The sequence below is a fragment of the Neocloeon triangulifer genome, unplaced genomic scaffold, assembly GCF_031216515.1.
Source record: "Neocloeon triangulifer isolate White Clay Creek 2 clone unplaced genomic scaffold, ASM3121651v1 ptg000003l, whole genome shotgun sequence".
Taxonomy (NCBI): domain Eukaryota; kingdom Metazoa; phylum Arthropoda; class Insecta; order Ephemeroptera; family Baetidae; genus Neocloeon; species Neocloeon triangulifer.
This window is the reverse complement of record NW_026775546.1, coordinates 12,375,073-12,392,625: the sequence shown is the minus strand read 5'-3', so window position 1 is coordinate 12,392,625 and position 17,553 is coordinate 12,375,073. Positions and strand designations below refer to the sequence as shown.

At 35.6% G+C, this 17,553-nt stretch overlaps 3 protein-coding genes across 4 annotated transcripts; 2 read left to right on the top strand and 1 right to left on the bottom strand.

Moving 5' to 3' along the window:
- Positions 1–1,447: 1,447 nt before the first annotated feature.
- LOC132192713 (5-aminolevulinate synthase, erythroid-specific, mitochondrial) lies at positions 1,448–7,886 on the bottom strand. Of its 2 annotated transcripts, none has more exons than XM_059612798.1 (9): positions 7,531–7,886; positions 4,899–4,965; positions 4,674–4,841; positions 4,427–4,537; positions 3,457–3,876; positions 2,793–3,113; positions 2,223–2,491; positions 1,913–2,137; positions 1,448–1,856 (listed from the first exon to the last, which is right to left on the bottom strand). In XM_059612798.1, the coding sequence occupies exons 1-9, from the start codon at positions 7,555–7,557 to the stop codon at positions 1,758–1,760; spliced, it is 1,707 nt and encodes a 568-aa protein (XP_059468781.1). In that variant the 5' UTR covers positions 7,558–7,886; the 3' UTR covers positions 1,448–1,757. The 2 variants fall into 2 exon arrangements, with proteins under 2 accessions (XP_059468781.1, XP_059468782.1); XM_059612799.1 differs by lacking the exon at positions 7,531–7,886 and adding an exon at positions 5,322–5,476.
- A 946-nt stretch (positions 7,887–8,832) lies between these two features.
- On the top strand, positions 8,833–12,252 carry LOC132192659 (organic cation transporter protein-like). The gene is made up of 11 exons (XM_059612726.1): positions 8,833–9,337; positions 9,691–9,825; positions 10,032–10,135; positions 10,236–10,390; positions 10,493–10,661; positions 10,714–10,842; positions 10,896–11,059; positions 11,114–11,248; positions 11,299–11,492; positions 11,600–11,772; positions 11,823–12,252. Exons 1-11 carry the CDS (start codon positions 9,098–9,100, stop codon positions 11,899–11,901), a joined length of 1,677 nt encoding a protein of 558 aa, XP_059468709.1. The 5' UTR covers positions 8,833–9,097; the 3' UTR covers positions 11,902–12,252.
- Positions 12,253–12,682: 430 nt separating this feature from the next.
- LOC132192453 (uncharacterized) lies at positions 12,683–15,718 on the top strand. Its single transcript, XM_059612423.1, has 4 exons — positions 12,683–12,819; positions 13,903–14,060; positions 14,123–14,683; positions 14,746–15,718. The coding sequence occupies exons 3-4, from the start codon at positions 14,486–14,488 to the stop codon at positions 15,691–15,693; spliced, it is 1,146 nt and encodes a 381-aa protein (XP_059468406.1). The 5' UTR covers positions 12,683–12,819; positions 13,903–14,060; positions 14,123–14,485; the 3' UTR covers positions 15,694–15,718.
- Positions 15,719–17,553: the final 1,835 nt, after the last annotated feature.

Below are 17,553 nucleotides of genomic sequence, written 5' to 3'. Positions count from 1 at the left end.
ATTAGATTTTTACTCTTGACTTAGCATTTCTTTTGTTTCAAAATTACATTATTATTTCTTTCCACTTCGAATATTAAAAAAATAATTAAATCAAGCAAGGAAAAGAGAATTTTAACCACTGTCAGAGCTAATTAATTTTAGTTAATTAAAGAGACTTTGATTCAATTTGATTTTTTAAATGAATAAATGACTTACATTAATGTAAAAAATACAATCAAATTCTTTTAAAGGCGCAATATTAATAATATACTCTTATAAAACTTTAAAAAATATTGGAAACGTAATCAATTATGCATATTTAAATAACGAAATTAACTAATGTAAGTGTTTTTATTTTAATAAAATAAATTGTAAAATTTTTGACCTATTTTATTTTGCCAAAATATTATGTAATTTTGTATGGTTATTATGTATATAATGTATCTAATGTATATGATTAAAATTTCATGGGCAAGGCATGAATAAAGGTGGTGAAATCGACGTGTGCCACCGTTTCCTTTCAGCGATTCTCAGGTGTGCGGTCTGTCAGGGGGCGCGAACAAAAGGCCAAAGAGGCTCCGCGCTGTCTGCCTCGCCACCTTCCAGGGAAGTCTCGCTCAGCGCCTCCTCTTTGTGCTACCTGGGCACGTGTCACTCACGTGTGCCTTGTCAAGCAACGTTTTACAGCTCAATAAGGCTTTACTATAAAAAGGGCGGCCAGGTGAGAGGCACGAATAAGCTGAAAATTAGGATGTCTTTTCAATCGTTAAAAGCTTTTTTGATAATATATGATACTTATACTGTTCATACCCTGTTGTTGACTGTGGAGGTAAAAACAAGCGGATTGTAAATTCTGGGAGGTCTGCAAGTCCGGAACGACAGATGTATTTTTTGTCATCTAATCTCTAAAAAATCATCTCCTTTTTTTATATTTGTAAAATTTACAATTTTTAATGACGTTTTCAAATATGTTTGGGCAAGAAATTGCCTGAGATTATAGTACATAAAATAAAATAGTTTAAACTCACCGTCTAACGTCAAGTGAGGTTTATAAAATTTTTAAGTGAAAATAATTATAATTCATAACCTTTATTTACTTATTCTAGCTCTGGATTTTTCTTGTTGAAAAATACACGAACGGCTTGCTTGTCTTTTTTTCAATGTTAGTAAAATCTACACTCCCTTTTTTTACATTTTACACGCACACATGTTGCGAGCAGGTCAAGTTCCTGCTGCACTAAATGCTTTTGTTATTTTTGCTGCCGCGCGCCTCAATAGACTTGTGCGCTTTTGTTCATTTATTGATGAGGGGTTCCTCTTTTAAGAAAAGCGACCTTTCCGAGAAACATGTGGCCCATTAAACTGAGATGAACAGAACGTTTTCCCTTAAGTAAATAATTTACTATTACTGCGCTTGGGTGAAAAATTATCCCCTCTATTCAGGACGTCGAAAATTAAAACACAAAAATTCACTTGCTTGGTTTTAATGGTCAACAGAAAAATATAATTGAAGCACATTAGAATATTTCATTCAACATTCATAAAGTGGCGCACAAAAGTACGCCCTTAGTAATCTGCTATTTGTGGAATAGATAATGTCTCGAACATTATATAAATTTGAATGCATCACATTTGTTTGAAGAGAAATCAGAGCACATTTTTTTAGGAATTAAATTTATCTCATTGAGTAATTTCAAAATCAACCACAGCAAAACCAATCAATTCTAATAGGGAAACCAATGAACAGATCCGGCACCAAATTCCACTTTGAAGTGAAATTAAGCTGCAGCCACAAGTTGGGGGCAGTTCGGCTCCTGACAACCAGTGCGGGACTCACAGCGGTCGAACATCAGCGGCTTCTGGCAAAAAGTGCACGCCTAAAAATTTTAAATTAATACAAAGGTTGGATTATTTAATCTTTCAAGTATTTTACCTGAGGGCAGACCTGGCCAGTGAGTGGAAGTCCCACTTTGTGCCAGACTTTGACAATGTCTGCCACCAGCCGGTCCATCATGGGCCTGGTGTGGTGCGGAGTCGGCGCCAGACGAAGCTTTTCCTCCCCGACTGGTACAGTGGGGTAGTTGATGGCCTGGACGTAGTGGCCGTACTCCTTAAGAAGAAGGTCCGACACCATTGTGTTCTTCATTGGGTCTCCAATCTAAAATGAAATCACGGTAAAAATAGATGAAATTTTTAAATTTAAATTTTTCTTGAAAAATTTAAAGTAGAATAAGATTTTCGACCTTGATTGGAATGATGTGCGAGGGGGTGTGCTCGACGGACAGCTTTTCAGCCAGCAGTTTGGACCGCATGTACCGGACGTTGTCCTGGTGCAGGGCCCTCAGCTGTCTCCCCTCCTCGGAGGCCAAAATCTGCACAGCTTTGAGTGCCCCGTTGAGAACGGTCGGGGGCAGCGAGGTGGTGAAAATGAACCCGGCTGCGTAGCTGCGAATCATGTCCACCAACTTGGACGAACTGGCAATGTAGCCGCCCACGTTTCCAAATGCTTTGCCTGAAATAAAAATTAATTGTAAATTAAAAATGGATGCAAATTTTTGAAAATCGGTGAAAATATGGCCAATTTAACATACTTCAATTTTACTTTCAACCAATTTCTTAAACTTTGGAAACTTTGAACATTTTTCCATCATTTTTAACTAATTTTGTTGAATTTTTATATTTTTTTTCATTTTTTTTTTTATTCGGGACAAAACTAAAAATTTTAATGATTCAAATACTAAATCCCAAAAAGATTTTATGCAAAAATAAAGCTAGAAAACCAATTTATGCATTAGAAAGAATTTAAATTTTACCAAGGGTGCCAGAGATGATGTCCATGTTGTGCATCTGGTTGTCCCTTTCGCCGATTCCTGCCCCGTGCTCCCCGTACAGTCCGACGGCATGAACTTCATCGACGAAGGTCAGGGCGCCGTAGCGGTGGGCGACCTCACACAGTTCCTCCAGAGGACAAACGGCGCCGGTCATCGAGTGCACCGTCTCGAAGGCCACGATTTTGGGCACACTTTTGTCCACCTTGGACAAAAGCTCTTCCAAGTGCTTGGGGTCGTTGTGTCGGAAAATGTGCTTTGGCACTCGACTGTTGCGGATGCCTTGGATCATCGAAGCGTGGTTACCTGAAATTATTACAAAAATCTTCAGTCATTTCAAAATTAAACAAATTTAAACATCAATTTTTGTTGAAATTCTACAAATTTGAATGGAATATTCAATTAAATACTCAAAAACACGCCAAAAAAATCCTAATTTTCTATTATTATCTCTATTTTCTATTTGAAAAATCAACAAAATTTTGAAAAAGGTTTATTCAGATTTTTTAAAAATTGTGCTTTGATGCAAAATGACATGGAACATCTTTGGCTAACTTCAAATTTAATTCTCCTTAGTCTACAAGGGAGGTAAAAAGTTTCATTTCCTTTCTGAAAAAATTAAATAGATTAAAATGAAAAAATTAAGTACCAGCATCTGAAAAGATGTGGCAGCCGGGCAAGGCCTGCGCCAGAGTGAAGAGGGTGGAGTCGTTGGCTACGAAGCAGGAGGTGAAGAGGAGGGCGGCCTCCTTCTGGTGCAGCTCGGCCATGGCCGCCTCCAGGTTCTCGTGGAACATGGAGTTGCCGGAGATGTTGCGGGTGCCGCCGGCGCCGGCCCCGTGGGCCTCCAACGCTTCATACACGGCGTTCTTGACCTCGGGGTGGCGCGACATGCCCAGGTAGTCGTTGGAGCACCACACGGTGATCTGCTGCTCGCCCCAGGTGTACTCCTTGGCCGCCGGGAAGTTGTTGGCCAGCCGGTTCACCTTCTTGAACACACGGTACGAGTGGTCCTCCTTCTTCTTCATGATCTGCTTGTGGAAGAATGCCTCGTAGGGAAACGTTTCTTCTGCAATAAAAATCAATCAAATTCAAATTTTGTTTAGTAAACTTTAATAATGAAAAAGAAATCTTTTACTAAAATTGTAATTTTATTTAAATCTTTTATATATTTTTAGGCCAATTTTGTAATTAATTAGTAAAATTCTTTCTTAAATCAATTATCTGTAACAAGCAGTTTTAATTATCTTATCATGAAAGATGCAATCCAAAGGGCAAAAAGATATATTACTTTTTTTTTAATTTTCCTCTTTAAGTGAAATTTCTAGAATTTCAAACGCATTCAGTATCTAAACTATTAAAAAACTTGACTTAAAACTGAAAACTGTTTCGTAAGATTAATTTGTAAACCAGATTGTGTTGATATTAACTCGATTTTTTGAAAATTTACCAATTTTAGTCTGGTAAATTTGATTTAAAAAATGATTTTATAAAAACTTTCCAACTCATTCATTTTTTCCCTTTGAAATTGACTTATAAATTGTAAAATAAATTCTAACGGCCGTTTTTAAATCCTTAATTGGTTTACTAAAATCCTGAGATTTGGAATTTACACAAACCTGCAGCTTTCTCAGGTGAATGTTCAATGATGTCCTCCTGCATCTCCTTGCTAGCCTCTTTGACAAGGCTGACGTCAGACATGAATGGGCACTTTTTCAGTGCCTCTCCAGCTAAAAAAAGTTAAATATTAAGTTTCCTGTTTAATTTAAATAACTCATCTACAAATGATTTTTATTTGAAATTAGTTTTTGAATTAATACTCAAAATTATATATTGCTGTGAAAATTTACAAAATTATTATCACACCTTCGGAGGAGCTGGTCTCGGCGTTGGCCATGTTGCTGATGAGGCGGGACACGACCGGACACTGGTTGCCGTAGTTCTTGAGCAGACTCGGCGCATAGTTGCGAATGTAGGTGGCAGAGAGACGCGTCAAAAACGGGCAAGGCATTTTCTTGATTAAGCTGAAATTGGCTGCACAAAAACCACAATTACATAATTTGACGAACTTTTGCAAAATAATTGACAAACCTGATTGCCCGGCAGTAGCTTTGCTCGCGTTCAACAGATTGATAAGCACCTTTCCTTGACGTGCGACCTGCAATCGAAAAAGAGAAATCAGATAAGGCAAAATCTGCTCCATATGGAGTGCGAAAAAATCCGTGCGCAAAATCACGTGAGCCAAAAATCTCGAACCGAAGATTATTTTTAAAATTGAATTAAATTAAGTATTCCCAGGTTGAATAAGATCATGCACTGACCCTGAGCATACCACGTCCCCAAAGGTGATAACCTAGACCTGAATTCGGTGAACAAAACAGGGCCAGTAAAATTCCGAAACCGATTCGGACTCCTCAAAGGTCATAGGTTTCGAGAGAAAGAAAATCAAACAAAAATAGGCCTTTTCGGTTCAATTAAGGTTGGAAAACGTTCTCAAAGGGTTCGGTGACCTACCTACGGTTTTCAGGTACGTGGACCTTCGTCTCAAGACCCCTGAAGGTGCGTGAGCTACGAAGGAAAGGGAGCGAGCGAGTGAAAAAGTGAAAGAGAGGACAGGACGACGAGGGGGGCGTGGCCGAGCTGACAGAAAAAGGGGGCGTGACGTCATCGGTGTAACGATCGAGGAGCCCCTGGCCGTTATGCAATCGGTTGCGCTCGCACGGAGCTTCGGTTGCATACACGACCACGTGCTCAGGGGACCAAACCAAGAAGTACTATTTTTAATTATAGTAATGAACGTTCCGGCTCATCGCTCTTGTTTGGCAATCGTGTGGATTGAATCGACCCCCATTACATCATGCAATTAGATTGCTTTGACCTTCATTACTTTTACAATGTAACTTTTTTTTACTGTTATGTAATGGAACAAATAATATATATTCATAAAAAATTAAAAAAATTTAATAAGAAGGTGGTCAATTTTATTCTTAATAGCTGGGGATTTTTATCAACGTCGTTAAAAAAAACTTTCCCAAAATAAATAGCAAAAACTTATTGTTAATTTTTACTAGACTATATTTTGTATAAAAATATAATTATTGAACTTGACATTCTAGAAATTTATCACCAAATTTATATAAACTAATTTTTTCCACTCTGTCTGGGTCATTTTATCATAATAAGGAACGCTAAGTGTGTGGCTATCAAAAGTTGATATTTGATAAAATACCATGATTGCAAAAAAAAACTAGACTTGGACCTTTGGTCTCTTCAAATTGTGTTGATGAGTTGTCGCGACACATTGAAAAATGCGCTGACTTTTGCTTTGATTTACATAATTGGCTTTCTGTCAACGTCAACGACACTAAAAGCGATTTCTCAACAACCAAATTTGAATTTAAAATTTCTTGAAAGATCAGCAACGCAAATTATGTTTTTTCCAGCTCTTGAGACAAAGAATATGATAATAATTTTGTTGGCACGGAGACAAAGGAAATTTCTGGAATCACGTCCGTTGATAAGTTGCTGCTAATTATAATTAATAATCTTTTCACTTGTTAAAAAATTGTGGGGATAAGAAAATCGTTAAAATGTCAACCAAGGGAGTTACAATAATTGCATCATCCGCTCCGCTTCTTGGAAGGAATAAAGAGTTGAATATTTTCCTCATTTGCATTTTTTCAAAACAAGTCACGTACACACATAAGTAACTCTCAAAGAAAGGACAAGTCGCGCCATATTAAATTAATTTAATGTTATTTTTCTGTTGATTGAATTTATGAAATTTTGTTTACAATTTTATTATTTTGACCGGTTCTCATGTTTCTGCATTCCTTTGCCAACGTGTTTCCCACAAAATCAATTTTTTTTGTGAGAAAAAAAAACAAAAATTAATCATCAAGACACACTCGATCCTTTTTTTGTCACATGACACCAAAAGAAGAGACAAAATTCTCAAGGCTATATGAATGGTTATTTGATAAGCTTGCTCAAAGCGAATCTTTTTTATTGTCTAGACCAAAAAAGATATAACTTTTAATCGCATAGTAACAATCTAACAATATAAGCAATAAGTCGATCCTTTTTACCTGGAAAACATAAATATATTTACCAAAAGAAGCGACGGTTCTTTTAGGTATAATAAGGAAAAAATATTGGAAATAATATTTATAATTGACAGCGTTATTGCATCAATATTTCAATTTGAAAATATACACTTTTTTGCAATTTTATTTTTCACTTTTTCTCTTTTCAATTAAAATTAACCTTTATTTTTTCATTAAAAAGTGATAAGTTAAAAAAATTACAATCACAAATTATTTAGTGACACGAGTAAAAATATCACTAGAAAGGAAAAGAAATTTTACTTTCCATCATGTTGACCACAATTTATAAAACAATCAAAAAATGCATTTATGTTATCCTTATAGCCTTTTTCCTCCTTTTTTTATGTTAATCTAAAAACCAGAAAACCGCACTATTTCCGCTCAGGTCTAAATGCTGCAGATAAATTGTACATATGACTTGAATCAAATTCACCGGCAGTCTTCACACAAAAAATCGAGCTAAAAATTGTGCAATACCAACGCCGAGTGTGTCAACTTTGTGTAAAATAAATCGAGTCCGCCGTCGAGAGAGAAAGTTTTTTACCAATAATATGTCAATTTCACCTTCGATCGAATTAAATTAATTTCGAACCAAAGTTTAAGAACAAAAAACTCACCTGCACGGAATCACAAAGTGACCACATACTCGTGGAAAATCACAGCTGCGGTTCAAAAAAAAATGAGTTCGAAGAGAGCGGACGGTGTGGATGTTGCTCCCTTGAGAGGCGAACACTCACTGCGGCCAAAGCCGAGTTTGCCTTTGGTGTGCGCCGGGAATAAAGAAAGGCCGCGCGGCGCTTTAGTGTCCAGAATGGAGCCAAGGTGAATTTTACTTTACACCATTCAACGCACGCAGAACAACTTCTTGTTGTGATACAGACTGAGAGAATATTATATAAAATATCTAATTAGATCGCGCGTAGGCGAAGCAAAAAGACACCTGTGCGGACTGTATTCGTTCGATGGTGTATAATTGAATTTCAAGTGGGACATTGGAGCAATTTGTTTGCGCTGTCGGCGCGTAAACTGACTTTCTCTTGGTGCATAATTTGCTTGTGCTGCAAATGACGAGTTTGTATTTAAAAAAATTAGTTACTTTGCTATGCAGGCACTTATTTTTAATTATAGTCGACAGCTATGAGACATATCTGAATATGCAAGTGAAATACCTTTCATTCAGTTATGAAATATTTATTAATTATTAAACGCAAATTAAATGAATTTGAATTAAAGCGATAAAAATAAATGATAATTTGTCTTAAATATTTAACAATTAAATTTTACATTTTTAAGTAAAAATGGAGAAATTTCATCCGTCAGATAATTATCTAATAATTGTATTTTAGTTTAAATATTTTAAGATTAAAAATTGAGTAATTAAGTCGGAGATTATGTTTAAAAACTTAAACATAGTTATTTTTATTTATATTGTAATACATTTTCTTTCTATAATTAAACTAGAGCAAAGGTTTCTTGTTCTCTGTGCGTGGACAAGATTTTTGTCACGTCAACATATATGGCCACTTGACCCAGCAAAGAGCAAGATCAGATGCTATATCATCAATTTTAAAGCTTAATAATTAGTTTATTTTCAGACCGATTTCAATCACATCACGCATCAGCAAGTCAAAGACCAAAGGCTGTGATTTTATTTTTATAACAAAAGTACTGATTACAAAACTCATGAGCAGAAATAACTTTTTATTTTTCATGTATTGAATTAAATTGATCATATTTTGTAATGCTTTATTTATGTGTTAGGAATAAAAACTGTTTTGAATTTTTTTTATAAAAAAAAATTTAATATTATGATGAGTAAACTTTAATGCATTTATGTATTTAAAAAAAAAACTGCTGTAGTTTTTTTAAATATTAAAAATAATATTCAAATAATGTATGGTATAACTTAAAAGATTAAATGCCAGAGTTGTCAAATTTTTCAGCTTCAAATATTTTGAAAAGTAAAAATAATCAAAGTTATATTAGAATAGGAGTATGTTTGCAATTAAAATTAAGCCCAAGTGAGTAATTCGGTTCCTTGAAGAAAGTGCAAGTATCGTCCGGCGCTTCTCAATGCCAGGGCTCGCTAACGTGACCATAAATTTAGCACCGCGATAATTTTTGCGATACTTTAAAAGGCCCAACTCGCCGAACCGACTCATTTGATAAACAGACTTTGGCAAAATGTGGCAGTCGGACCCGGTCACGGCGGCCCTTGGTTCCTTCGGCGTGTGGCAGGGCGGCTCCTTGTTCCTCATCGCCCTGGTCAAAGTTCCCGCCGCCTGGCACATGCTCAGCATCTTGTTCCTGGCGCCCAACCCTGAGACCTTCGGCGGAACCTACTTTTGCGCCAGAAATGATAGCGAGTCGCAGAAATTAGTGGCGCCGAGTGAGTGGATCGACAGGTGGCATCCAAAGGACAAGGTAAATTCAATTTGTGTTTAATAAATAAATTAATTATTGGGGCTGTGAATCTAAAAATTAGAGAAGTAAAAGTTCTTAATTCTTTTACAAAAAGGTCATTTTTTAGAACGTTTCTCAGTTTTACAGTTTTTGAAAATGCATTAAAATTTTTCAATCAAAGCAATATTAATTGTTTTCCTTAAAAAATAAAATATTAATCAAGATGCCAAAATCAGTACAGTTGAGCTCAATTTTTTGAAATTGAATCTTTTATGAAAATAAGGAACTTTATTTGTAGTAAAAATAATTAATATTCTTAATTTCACAGCCATATTAAGTCAATTTAATTATACTCTAAAATTTAATTTTCTAAGAGATATGCCCTTGGATTCAACCCTTGTAACACGTTTTTGCCAGGAGATATAAGAGATGGGAACTCGTCCACCTCGGAACTGATCAAGTGTGATAATTTTGAATTTCTAGTCCAATATCCAACGATGGTCTCTCAGGTATGAAAAAAACAGATGTATTTTTTTATTCTAAATAATTTTACACTGCACAATTAAAATTTTAAGAGGGTTAAATAATATTAAAAAATGAAATAATAAAAAAAATGCAATATGACTATTTTTAATGAAATATTGATTTATGAATATTAATAAATTGAATTTTTCACAAAATTTTTAATTTTAATAAAAATGCTTTAAATATTTAGTGGTCTCTCGTTTGTGACAGAAGCGTGCTTGTGAATGTTGTGCAATTTTTCTACCTCCTGGGGATAACTGGCGGAGGAATAATCACTTATTTCATATCAAAAAAGTAAGTACAATTTTTGTTTCCTTTTTGCAAAACTTTATCTCGCATGGTGTAGTTTATTTTTCGCGATGAATGTTTTTCACTATATCTTAAATTTTGACAGGTTGTCGCCGCGAGTTCTTATTTTAGGCGGCGCGACCTTGCAGGTGACAGCTGGAGTCGCGCTCGCCCTGCAACCAATTTTCGAAGTGCACTGTCTGCTGAAAAGCCTCATCGGCCTAGGGTTGTGCTTCATGTTCACAGCAACGCATCAAATCAGTATGGAAATTTCCGAATTAATTTTTGTAATTGTTAATTAATTTCTATATCAATTTTAAATTGTTTTAGATAGTTTATTTTTTTATAAATAATTATTTTCAGTTTTTGACTTGACTGCTGGCTGGAGGAAAATAGTTTTGGGAGTCAGTTTTGAGCACTTCTGGTCAATTGGCGTCATCTCTCTAGGCTGGTTGCACAGCATTGCAGGGTCATGGACCAATTTGCAATTAATCATTTCCGTTCCATCAATAATATTCCTAATATTATTCTGGTAAATTTTTATTTCATCCCATTTGAAACTATAAATTTTTCAATTTAATTAGTTTTGTGCCCGACTCTCCGAGATGGTTGATTGCCCACAAGCAATTTGGCAAGGCCGACGAACTCTTAATATTCGCCGCTCATTGCAATGGGAAAAAACTGCCGAATGATTTCACAACGAAAAAATTGGCGTAAATTGAATATTTCCTATTTTACTTTTTTTATTTATTTTTAAAATTAAAAGGTCTGGGAGGGGAAATGAAAAACCAGTGGAAATGAAGACAAGTAAATTTCGAATAATTTGTGCTCAAATAATCTGGATTGGGACCGTTGTGAATTACTACGGAGCTCTTTTGAATATAAAAAACGTCGGCGGCACCAGTTTGCCTCTGAGAACGACAATATCTGGTATTATTCAAATTTATTTAAAAAAAAATTTGAAGCATGTATTACTTTTTAAAGGTTTTGCTGAGATTGTTGGCACGTTTTCTGGAATGATCCTTTTGCTGAAACCCAAATACAAATTTGGATTTTTGAGCCTTTTGCTTTTCGTCGGAGGAACGTGTTGCGTTTGCTCTTGGCTGATTCCCCCGAATGGAAAGTAATTGAATTTTTAAATTTCATAATTTAAAAAATTTCATTAACAGAAAGTGGAGGTCGGGCTGGCTGGACGATGGTTTGGCTGGCCTTTGTGGGGAGAATCGCAATCGCTTGCTCTCTAGCAATGATGTCAAACGGCGCCTCGGCCCAGCTAATCGCCCCTAGTGGACCCTTTTTGGGGATGATTTTGGTTACGGTGGCGAGAATGTGTCTCATGGCAGCGCCTTTCCTCAACTCCTTGGTATAACCTGAAACTGTTTATTAATTTTTTTTTGTTAGAAAAATATTTATTTGCATAAATAATATTGAAATAAATTTTTATTATATTCTATTTTGTATTTATCAAAGGCATTTTACGGAGAGAGCATCACTTTGTCATTCTACGGTGGTTTGGCTTTAATGGCAGCGAGCGCCGCTTTTGCCCTTTTCATTTCTAGCGAGTGGAGAATAAGAGAATTAGTGAATGCAATTAACAACACTCCGACAGGAAAAGTTTGGAGCGTTCATTCGCAAACAACAAGGTTAAAAACACTTCCCTTTTAGGAATTTAAAAAAAAAATTGAATTTTCAGTGTGTCTGAGGAGAAAGTTGTCTGCACCAACATTAACTGGTGTTTCGAAGACGACGATGGAAATGTAAAATTATATTAAATTAGCCGTCGAGTGACGAGGCACCATTCGGATGCTCAGGGTGTCCAAAGCACCTTCAAAATGAACAGATTTTGTATTAAAATTTTGTGCGAAAAGAAAATACATTAACTAAAATGGAAAATTATTATAAAACGAAACAATATTTTTTTCAATTTAATAAGTTTTGTGCCCCACTCTTCGAGATGGTTGATTCGTTGATTGACCACAAGCAATTTGGGGAGGCTGACGAACTCTTAATATTCCGTCAATCATTGAAATAATGGGGAAAAACTGCCGAGTGATTTCGCAACGAAAAAATTGGAGCACAAATTAAAAAATTTCTAATTTTACATTTAAGTAATCCTAAAATTAAAATGTCTGGGAGCGGAAATGAAAAACCAGTGGGGATTAAAACTATAGTAAATTTCAAATAATTTGTGCTCAAATAATCTGGATAGGGTTCTGTTTTTGTGTTTGTTTTTATTAAAATTCATTTCCATTTTTTCTTCTATTGTTTCAGAAGAATAATTGACACTGTCCGGGTACAGATATTTATCTAAATATTTCAGGTCAAAACTTGTGAAATAAATAAAATAATTTAACTTTAAGATTTTACGGAATTGAGAAGACAAAGAACAATAGTTTTCCTTTTATAGCTTAAAGCGCATCTAGAAGCAATGAGAGTCGAAGCAATTTAGGGGAAGAGGATTGGCAAATTTGAAGGGAGAGGGAAGCTCAGTGCCGCTTGGTGCCGCTGCTGGCAAATGTAAACAAGCTAAAACAATAACCACAACCACGAGCCACGAGGTGTGCGAATGCGAATAAAAATAAGAAAAATAAGTAAGCAGAAGCACCCGCGGAGAACCGATTGTTTCGTAATCTTGAAAATTGAAATCGCGGAAATCCGTTACGGCTCCAATTCGCAATGGAGGATCCAAGGTGAGCTTCAAATTTAATCTTTTTGGGTATAATTCTCGCCGCATGAATGAATTTATAGAGAAAATCAGTTTTATTTTATTATTTAAGTGAATTTCAACAGATCGCGAAATCATTACCTATAGAACACTGATAGTGCAGGCTTGATGGATCATTTTTGGTAACCAGAAAATTTAGGATCACCCTATAAATTATTTAGAAAATCGCATTTCAAATTAACACATGGCCATAGATCCTTGCAAAACTTTTCACAAAAATCGTAATAAACGCAATTTAAGTACGTGAAAACAACTTTGGCAAAGGTGTGTGACCCACCATCAACATGTTCCTTTTGAAAACCCTGCTTTAGGTTAGGCACCAGTCAATTCGGGGTCACCCTGTCAATATATATTTGAGAAAAGTCCTGGAACGTGGTTTTTTGCACTTTGCTTGTTTCCAAGAAAATTAAGCTCAATTTTGAGCCCTTAAATTTAATTGATATATTGATTTCCTGAAACAAATATCACGACACGGTGCATAATGTGGTTCTTATAATACCGCTTTCTAATGAAAAATCTTCATATTTATCAAATTCCAGTTTATGGCCGCCGGAGAAATAAGGGGTTATTAAAACTGCTGCCATATTTATTTGGCTAAAATTTTTCAATTTTCTTGGTCGCAAGTTGAAGCTAAACCATCAAGGTATCTTTTCTTTATGGTCACCAAGTTTGTAGGTCAAACAGGGTCAAAGGTCATTGACCCTGGAGGAGGGTCAAATTACAGTTTTTGTCTCTTTAAAATAGGCAACCCGACAAAAAATCCAAGATAACCAAAAGATGCGGCATGTCTTTTTGCATAAGGTTTTCAATTTTCAAAAGTTTTGATTAGAGTTCGTTGGCAAAAAATAAAGACGTTTAAAAAAATGTCTTCAAATAGTCTGAAATTCAATAATCGGGACCCCTTCTGATAACTGTTAACTTTAAAATAGGGATATTTTCAAAATATTTTTGACCCTATATACTGATGATTTTGAAAAAAAAAATTGGTGCTGTTGAAATCCACTGCTATTAAAATTTGCGATTATTAATTTCATCCACTATTTTACAGCGATTTTGTAACGTTTCCGACGCTTCGCAATGCATTGGCGATTGCCAAAACAAAGAGGTCGAGAATTAAAAACTTTTTGCCTCTGAAGGAATTGGCCATGCGTAGGATCATCAGCTACGACGACCAAATCCAATCGTCACCTCTGCTGCCACACTTGCGTAAGTGCTTTTCACAGTTTTGCTTCTGCATTGCAATTCTCTAGCTTAATTTTTGTCTTCAGCTTTTCATTTGAAATTGGACATCTTGGAGCGGATGCAAGCTAAGGGCATTAAAATGGAGAAGCAGCTCACCATGCCAGCAGTGAAAGACTTGATTTTCGGAATGCTAAGCAGCCTGCTGGACTGTTCGATCAAGAAGTTTGACTTTGTCGTTTTTTCCACCTACGACAAGTTGGACCAGCAGCGCGACCTGGACACGTGGAAAATGCTTATTCGGAAGTCCCAATTTGCAGCAAATTTCCGACTCTCGGAAGCATCCCGCGCCAGTTCCATGGCAGCCCAACCAAGTGGAGAAAGGGGTGGGCAAAATCGTCAAGCTCCAAGATGTCAAGTGCTTCCTGCTCCAGTTGCCCAATCTCCAGCACATGCTCCTTGAGCAGTACGAGTGTGACGAGGATGACATGGCATGGATTGCTCAGCACTTCCCAAATTTGATCAGCCTCGGCGTGTCCTTGAACATAGTCTCTCCCCTCTTGTTTGCCAACTTACTTCATCTGCAGAAAATAGAAGTACTGAAAATTCACTGGGGTATGTTTGGAGAAACGTACCAGAGACTGAGTCATGTTAGTTGATATTTTTATTATGGCAATTTGCAATTTATTTTGATTAATTTTTCTTTTAAAAGGAGGAACGTACAAAGCAACAGGACTACCGGAGAAATTTTGTACTGGAGTATGTCGAGAGGTTCCCTCGATTGCGTTTCTTTGATGTTGAACCTGATTTCTACATGGCGGACGCCGATGGTGTTCTCTTTACCCAAGATCCAGGACAGCCCCTTCCACTCGAGCGCATAACTACCAACCACTTTTTCAACTTCCGTCGCACACCTTACTTGACACACGTTAATTTTTACCCCTCTAATGAAATAATTGGAAACCCAGCACCCTGTGTCTTCTTGACCAACCTGAAAGTTTTGGAAGTGAGGGATGTCAAGGGAAGCCTCATTTTCCAAATATTGACCCTTTGTGGCAAGCAGTTGGAGGAACTCAAAGTGAAGATTTTTGAAGAGCAAGACCAGCTGGACGTGTGCGACATATTCATGCTCTGCCCGCGCCTGCACAAGCTGCATTACTTTTTTCTAGTTCACACCGAGGAGACGAAGCCTTTCAATAACCAACTGGACGCCAGTCACTTCCTAAACCTGAAAGAGTTCTCTTTGATCTGGAGGCTCAGCTACGCCTACAGCTCTCGATTGATAGCCCTCGTCCTGACGGCTCCACTTCTTGAGCGCTTCACAATGAAGGAAAGCTTTACCATGACATATGAGGTTTTCACTCAATTGCACCGACCTTTGATTGATGGTAAAATTCTGCAGAAACTAAGGAAGTTCCAGTTTGGCTCCCACCTTGAGCAGCCTGCCGAGTTGCTCAAATTCCTCCTGCTGCTGCCAGTCCATGCTCCCCGACTTGAAAATATGGATTACTTTGGTGCTCATCCTTCGTTCTTGAAACTGATTGAGGAATCTCCACTGCAAGCACTCAATGCTGTTGAAAACTTTGTGTACACTCATGCCAAGAGCTCGCATTACTTAACGTATGATGGAGATGACAGCGATGTCAGCGACCTTGACTAAATCATGATTTAAATTTAAATTTGCTATGATCGATCGATTTAATTTGTTTGGAAATAAAAGTTTTTCTATATCCTGCTAATATTTTGTGTTTATCCATTCCTTGACCTGCCAAATATTAACTCTCATCTTATTGAGATCACAATATTTTAATTATAATTGTTAATAAATTATCTATTGTAATTCTGTACTACAACACATTTATATTTTATGTAAATGAGAAGCTACGCAATTTTTAGACAACAATTGTAGCGTTCTCGCAGCATTCACTTTTTTTCTGGAAGCCGATTGCGATAAATTTATTTTCTTATATTATAAAAAGTGATGTGTATTACCATGTATTAGTCCCTTGTTTAAGCATATTGAGATGAAGAGAGTGCTGAATTTTGAAAAAAATTATAATAATAATTAGACTGTAACATGCACACATCTTGTAAAAACATTTTTTAAAATAGTCTCAAATTGAATAAAAGGATTATGGAATCTTCATTTTAAAATACGCATATAATATTTCTACAGTCTCAAATGAACAAATACAATACATTCCTATTCTTGCTCGGCCATTTATTTTACTTCATAATTTGCAAAGATTAAAGATATAGACAGCAAACTTTTGAACATTAATATTAAATAAAAAAAATCATCTAGCATAATTTACGAATCTTTATTTAATCTTTTACCTTGTGAATCAATAGATTGATGCAGACGATACAGTATTGTATCATAATATATTGTATAAGAGGATATTGTAATTTAAGCTAGGATTAAATTTAATCCTGTCTGACAAAATTGATGAATTCTTAAAATTTTCAAATTAATTTGGTGGTATTTCTAAATATTTGTCAAGGGCATTTTTCGGAGAGAGCAAAACTTTGTCATTCTACGGGGGTTTGGCGCCGCTTTTGCCCTTTTCATTTCTCTCGAGTGGAGCAGAAAATTAGTGAATGCAATTAACAACACTCCGAAAGGAAAAGTTTGGCTCGTGCATTCACAAAGAACAAGGTTAAAAAACACTTCCCCTTTAAGAATAAAGAGTAAAAAAAAAAAATGGCTTGATTTTCAGTAAGTCTGAGGAGAAAGTTGTCTGCAACTGGTGTTTTGAAGACGACGATGGAAATGTTAAATATTAAGTAAATCAGTTCTGTAAAAAAGCGACAATTTTATTTAGTTAACTTAATTTTTAATAGTTTTTTGGTTTAGTTAAAATTAAAACAAAATTTAAATCAGGCCCAAAAAATGTAAATATAAATATATCAGTAGCAATTTTTACAAATTAATTTCTCCAATTTTTTCTAAGAGATTTTGGATAATGTTAAAAAAAAAACAAGAACCATCAGCCACTAATAATCTGGCTGTTTATTTAACAATGCCACTGGAAAAAAATATATAAATTAGGATCTAAATTTAAATTTACTTGCATTCTTATCAAAATTTGTTTATTGTAACTGTGCATTCTACAACATTTTTTTTCTGCAGAAATAATTAATATTAACAATCTGTGCAATTTTTAATCTAATTAATTGTAGGCCTTAAAAATATGTTAACAGTAAATTAATTTTAGATAATTTATTTAATTTTATAAACTGCTGCTGTTTTTAATTGTAAAAAATTTTGATCGAGGAGAAAAAAGAAAAAATATAATTATATACTAAAAAATTGGAAATATACTTAATATTTTTTGTACTGGAATTCTCGCGATATTTTCTAATTAAAAAAAGAAATGAACCAAAAAACGTAGAATTATTGTTATTTCATTTTGTTATATTTCTGATTGTGAGTTGTGAGCACCGCGCGCGGTGTGATGTCGAGCAGCAGCGCACTTATCAGTCTTCAGTGAAAATGTGTGCTTGGGATATTCTGAGG

Coding starts and splice junctions, on each gene's coding strand:
- LOC132192453 (XM_059612423.1), top strand. CDS start 14,486: ATGCTCCTTGAGCAGTACGAGTGTGACGAGGATGACATGGCATGGATT. Junction 14,684..14,745: donor CGTACCAGAGACTGAGTCAT/GTTAGTTGATAT, acceptor TTCTTTTAAAAG/GAGGAACGTACAAAGCAACA.
- LOC132192659 (XM_059612726.1), top strand. CDS start 9,098: ATGTGGCAGTCGGACCCGGTCACGGCGGCCCTTGGTTCCTTCGGCGTG. Junction 10,391..10,492: donor CACAGCAACGCATCAAATCA/GTATGGAAATTT, acceptor AATTATTTTCAG/TTTTTGACTTGACTGCTGGC. Junction 11,773..11,822: donor GTTCATTCGCAAACAACAAG/GTTAAAAACACT, acceptor TTGAATTTTCAG/TGTGTCTGAGGAGAAAGTTG.
- LOC132192713 (XM_059612798.1), bottom strand. CDS start 7,557: ATGTGGTCACTTTGTGATTCCGTGCAG. Junction 4,966..7,530: donor CACTTTGTGATTCCGTGCAG/GTGAGTTTTTTG, acceptor TTTCGATTGCAG/GTCGCACGTCAAGGAAAGGT. Junction 1,857..1,912: donor CTGGCCAGGTCTGCCCTCAG/GTAAAATACTTG, acceptor TAAAATTTTTAG/GCGTGCACTTTTTGCCAGAA.